The 5,549-nt window shown below is 40.5% G+C and overlaps 1 protein-coding gene across 1 annotated transcript; it reads right to left on the reverse strand.

The window, feature by feature from the left end:
* Positions 1 to 3,311: 3,311 nt before the first annotated feature.
* On the reverse strand, positions 3,312 to 4,461 carry LOC122406451 (uncharacterized). The gene is made up of 2 exons (XM_043411907.1): positions 3,414 to 4,461; positions 3,312 to 3,331 (listed from the first exon to the last, which is right to left on the reverse strand). The coding sequence occupies exon 1, from the start codon at positions 4,452 to 4,454 to the stop codon at positions 3,441 to 3,443; it is 1,014 nt and encodes a 337-aa protein (XP_043267842.1). The 5' UTR covers positions 4,455 to 4,461; the 3' UTR covers positions 3,312 to 3,331; positions 3,414 to 3,440.
* Positions 4,462 to 5,549: the final 1,088 nt, after the last annotated feature.

Below are 5,549 nucleotides of genomic sequence, written 5' to 3' on the forward strand. Positions count from 1 at the left end.
TTAGTTTTCGCGGAAGCTGGAAATGGATTGATATTCTCGAAACCTTAATTGAGAAATATAATGCTACACAGCATCATACGATAAAGATGAAACCGAAAGATGTGAACGCTGCGAATGAGGCGCAACTATTGCATAACGTATATAATAGAACTGTGGATGGGGAGAAACCAGCAAAATTCAAAATTGGCGATAAAGTACGCATAAGTAAATTTAAGAATGTATTTGAGAAAGGTTATACGCCAAATTGGACAACGGAAATTTTTACAATATATCGAGTGAGAAAAACTAATCCAGTTACTTATAATATAAAAGATTATCAAGAGGAGCCCATCGCAGGTGGTTTCTACGAGCATGAGCTGCTTCGAACAAAAAATCCCGACACGTATCTAATTGAAAAAGTGTTGAAGAAGCGTGGCAGTCAGTTGTTTGTGAAATGGCTAGGTTTCGACAATACACACAATAGTTGGATAAGTAAGGATGATTTGTGAACAATAAAGATGAAAAATTCAAAGTCTGGTTTATTTTAACGACCTTTCCCCCACGAACAGCAGATTCGAAGGAAAAAGAATGACAGAGATTCACAAAAAATTTTATTTTACATCAATTACAAATGTACAAGTTTTTGAGGAAAATTCCTCTCTTACAGAATTTTCTTATTTCGTATAAATGTCCTCACTCTCACAATTTTTTTTTTTTTTTTTTCGCCTTCAATATACTCTTAATCTCCAACACTCGTAAGCACACATTCACAATGCCTCCATAGCTTCTGAAAATTCGGGAATACTGTAATGGCCCCATGGCAACGTGTCTATCGTTTCAGGTATAATGTATCGCTTGTCATCGTGTGGACTTAGAGCGATTTTCGTCTCCGTGATCGTATAGACATTATGTAATGTTGAGCGAATTGAAGATTGACAACGCTTCATTTCAATCTGCTCACCGAGGCATTTCACATAATCGTCGAATGTTATGGTTCTCGCAACAACATTACTCTTGACTCCTTTAGCTTTTTTAACATCGTTCTTGCCCTCAACTCGCGTCGCATACATTTTCGATCTCAATCCAACGAATTCAGTCATTATGGCCCCATTGTTCTCATCCTTCATGAGACCCGGGACCTTTTTGTTCACAAGCGGTATGCCATAGACGTTGTCTGGGGGATAGTCACTGGTATCATATTTGTCGAGATTACATTTCATGTCCTCATATGCATCTTCACACTCAATATGGTAAATTAAACTATCAGTATCTGTATACATGACTTTACATTTATTCTGATACGTCGGCATCATGAATTCGTGATGGAATTCATATAAACAAGTTTTTGAAATATCTAAAATGGACATGCCAACATATATGGGTTTGTTAAACATGACTTGGAGATTTCGCAACTCTACAGCGATTAAATTTTCCGCAAAAATACTTCGACTGTGAAAGTTAGATTTAGCAATCATAGCTTCTGCTCCGTATCGACCTGCCCATTTCGTTAAAAGTTTAACTTGAACGTGACTACGAACATCCTCCATGGTTTTTCCAAACACAGCATTATTCATTAATTTGAACAGATTTTTTTCAAAATCATTTTTCGCACGTGTACGAAACTGTGTATTCAAATCAATGTATGTTTTGAGCCAGGAAGATTGCTTAAACTTCAAGACTCTGTGTATTTTTGTGATTTTCAAACCATGTTTCAAACACTGCTGCAATGCACGATATGTGTATGACATATCGTTTTTTCGCATTCACCGTTGCAAGAAGCTTCTCTTGCTTCGTGCCCGGAGGTTTATCATGCGTTGGACAAAATGGCAAATCACTATGTGCATCGTGCAAGTGTTTTGGATATTCCAAATCAACCTCCAGTATATAACCAATTTCAGAGTCAAGTGGATGAGACTCGATGTTGAAGTTTGCAATGTCTTCAATCCATTCGAAATCTGCATAAGGCAGTGGTTGACTCATTGCCCATCCATACAAATTGTTCACATCAAAATACATCAAGTATGACGATGGAATAGATGGATCATACGAGTTCATGTACTTGTTATTGGCACGGGCATGTCTTTTGGAGCATTGACTAAGACCACCTCGAATACCTCTCTCCACGAACAATACCATATCAATGTCTGTGAGCAATTCAAACTTTACTTTGGTATATTTCATCATGGCATCCCAGGTATATCCGGGGAGAGTGTAGTAAAACGCAGGGTCAAGACCATAACTTTTTAGACAAGTATCGCGGAAATTCTCAAAGATATCGGCTAATAGTAATACGTCAGTCTTTAAGTATAAATCGCTGTATTCACCGAGCGTTCGCGTTGAAAATCGTTCCCATACATTTTTCGCATGTGCATACTCCTTTTCGGAGACTGTTGAATCAGTTAAAGAGCTGTGAAATGCTTCCCGCGGTGGAAGCTCCGTTTCATTCAACTTTTCAAAGCTATCAATATACTCGTACGGGAAGACACCTTTCCGCGTTAATAAATGAAAATGGTCTACATCTTGAAATTGTGATTTTAACGTTACGAGTTTGTCGGCAGTTAAAAAAGATGCTAATTTATCGAGACTCGTATTGAGAAATCTGAAAGAGTCGATGAAACGTAATTTTATATTTTTCCGCGTGTCTTTGCCTGTTTGAACCGTTTTCGAGAAGGAGATGTACTTTTCTTTTGTTATCGGAAGCAAATCGATTTTCCCCGCGAACGCAGTTGCAACTTCTTTTATGATGAAATGCGCATCATAACCGGATAAATTATGAAAAATTATTGGCATGAAAAACGAATTTTGATAGTTTAAATTACAATTTGAATGAGCCGGACCTCTGAATTGGCCTGTCAGGTGGCAATGATCGCGAACACGCTCATCACCCTCGACAAAAGGTTTCTCGCAAATATGACACTCTTTGTCTTCCCGAAATTTTTTCCACTCTTGCGGAGTCAATTGTTTCATTGGAATGTTCGTTAGGAGAATTTTTTCAACGCGCAAAGCTAATTGTTTTAGTTCTTCGACGAACCATTCCACACAGTCCTCACCTCGGCGCTCGTGATATCCCGATAATGAATCATCGTAAGAGCACTTTACGTAATATCCAACGCTGAAGACGCGATGATGTTGGATCTTGTTTTTCTCTCTCTCTTCAGCGCTGGTCTTCTCCAAGATACACTCGAGATCGGCGTATACCACGAACGGGAGACGCTCCTTCCGATTGGCGGCGTTCGTGAATTCTAGCCATTTGTCGTTTTCACCCGGTAGTCGAACAGCACAATCGTTGAGTACGCCGCAATCCACCTCATGTGACTGCAGCTTTTCGATGGTTGCGAAGTAATGGAGGCATCTGTAAAATTTCAAATTCTTTTTAATATTTTGTCACAATTATAAAGGGGAAAAGAAGTACACTCGTATAACAATTTACTTACCGATCGCAAACGTATTTCCGGTGCTCATTAGTATTGAGTTGTGAGCTGACGAGCCGAGATAAATTCTTGATGTCCAATTCCACATTCTGACACGTCTTCGACGTAAAGCAAGTTGACATGTCGCTCTTTCTTCTCCTTGCTCACCCGCACTGGCAGAATCACATCCTTCTTCTCGCTATACACATTGATTGAGAGATTATTTAATTTTTCAAATCTCCCAATTTGATCCAACGTCATAGGAAATTTGATGCCTTGGAGATTAAATATTGTCGAATAATGTGGATATGAAGATATGCGATCACTGTTTTGTTCTGCTGGATGAAGTGCAGCAGTCATTGCCCATCCGAAACACGCATTATCTCGTGATTTCACATTAACGACTGCTTTCTTCAAGAGTATGCGTTTCGCCAATGGAATGTGACATCCCGCACGCAAAGCATTGTACTTGTTGATGTTCACTGTTAGATTGGTTATTGATGTTAGGGTCCAGCCACTGTCACTCTCCTGGAACTCCTCGAGCGATTTCAGAGTTGGCTCCACGACTCGCTTCTGATACCACTCTCTCAGATCCGATGTTGTAAAAAGTTCAACATTTCCCGTGTTGATACTTTTATTCGCCCGCTTATCACCCACGCTGAACTCTCCATTGAACGAAGTGTTCACTTTAATGCTGCTATACTTGCGTATATGAGCACTCACTTGTTTTTCAACAAGTTCAAATGCATCCAGTAAGAACTTCCGTGGGTCGATGTGATCACGATTAATTACAGCCCCGGTTGACAAGCGATTTCCGAATGCGCTCTCGATTTCTCGCCATATTAATCCACAATCATTCGATACTCCGCCGCCCCAATGTATGAAGCGTTGACGTGTTACCTGCTTCAAACATTCGAGACGTAAGATTTGCGAAGTGATTGCGTGGTGCCATCCCAGTCGTGATTGCTTCAATCGAACTTGCGCCTCTAACGATTCGATAAGTGTATCACACTGGTGTTCCCACACCAAATATTGCTCCAACGTCCGAAGAAGCGTTGCTTGCATACGCAGCAATTGCTCTGTAGCAACGTCGGTGGCCAGAGACATGATGCGTTGATGTCGAGTTTTACGATAGAGTCATTCTCAAGTTATCTCGTCGTGTTGACTCTTTCGGGGTTCGATACTTACTAACTAGTCAAGCCAAAGATTCAGCCCTTTTCGGAAGCATCGACGGAAGTCGCTTTTGGTCATTTAGATTTAAATATGGAAGGGAGGGAGAGATATGATGGACAGAAAAAGGATTTCTCAGAGTTTTCGAGTTCACTACAGCATCTCAGATCATAAATTGTTTCGACTCGCGGCCATCTTTTTTCGTGACACCAAATATCGCTCCAACGTCCGAAGAAGAGTCGCTTGCATACGCAGCCATTGCTTCGCGTAGCAACGTCGGTGACGAGAGACATGATGCGGTCGAGTTTTACGACACAGTCCCTCTCGTGTTTACTCTTTCGGGCTTAATAGTCAAACTGAAGATTGAGCCCTATTCGGGAGCATCGCTGGGAGTCGTCGTTTTTTGCTCATCTAGATTTAAATATGAGAGAGAGAGAGAGAGAGAGAGAGAGAGAGAGAGAGAGAGAGAGAGACTTTTTCCTCGAGATATGATGGAAGGAAAAAGGATTTCTCAGAATTTTCGAGTTCACTACAGCATCTCAGATCATATATTGTACTCGCGGCCATCTTTTTTTTCGTCTGCAAGAAAGCGTGAGAGTAGATTTTAACGTTGCTTGTAGAGATAATTTTTTTACTATTTCTGCTCGAGGGTCATCTCTGAGAAAAGTGCGTTTTTGGGGAAAAACTTGAAGAGAGGGGATGCAACACCAAATTTGGAACAAGAGGTTTTTCAAAACATTTTCATTTCTGTTCGAGACTCCGCTCCCTTCAGTTATTTGAAGAAAACAATGTCGCAAAACGAATCGGTGGTTACTACAGTTAGTGAATGTGATTCAACACATGATGTATATGAAAAAGTGTGGTGTACATTCACTGAAGAAGAAAAACTGAATTTGAGTGAAAAATCGAGAGTGTGCATTGTCTCGGTATATTACCGCACCGAACGTGGCGAAAAATTGTGTGGTGTCTGTGTTCTCGGGGCTGGAGGTG

The sequence above is a fragment of the Venturia canescens genome, chromosome 2, assembly GCF_019457755.1.
Source record: "Venturia canescens isolate UGA chromosome 2, ASM1945775v1, whole genome shotgun sequence".
NCBI lineage: Eukaryota > Metazoa > Arthropoda > Insecta > Hymenoptera > Ichneumonidae > Venturia > Venturia canescens.

Bases quoted from the DNA above. Each gene is read 5' to 3' on its own strand.
- LOC122406451 (XM_043411907.1), bottom strand. From the start codon at position 4,454: ATGCAAGCAACGCTTCTTCGGACGTTGGAGCAATATTTGGTGTGGGAA.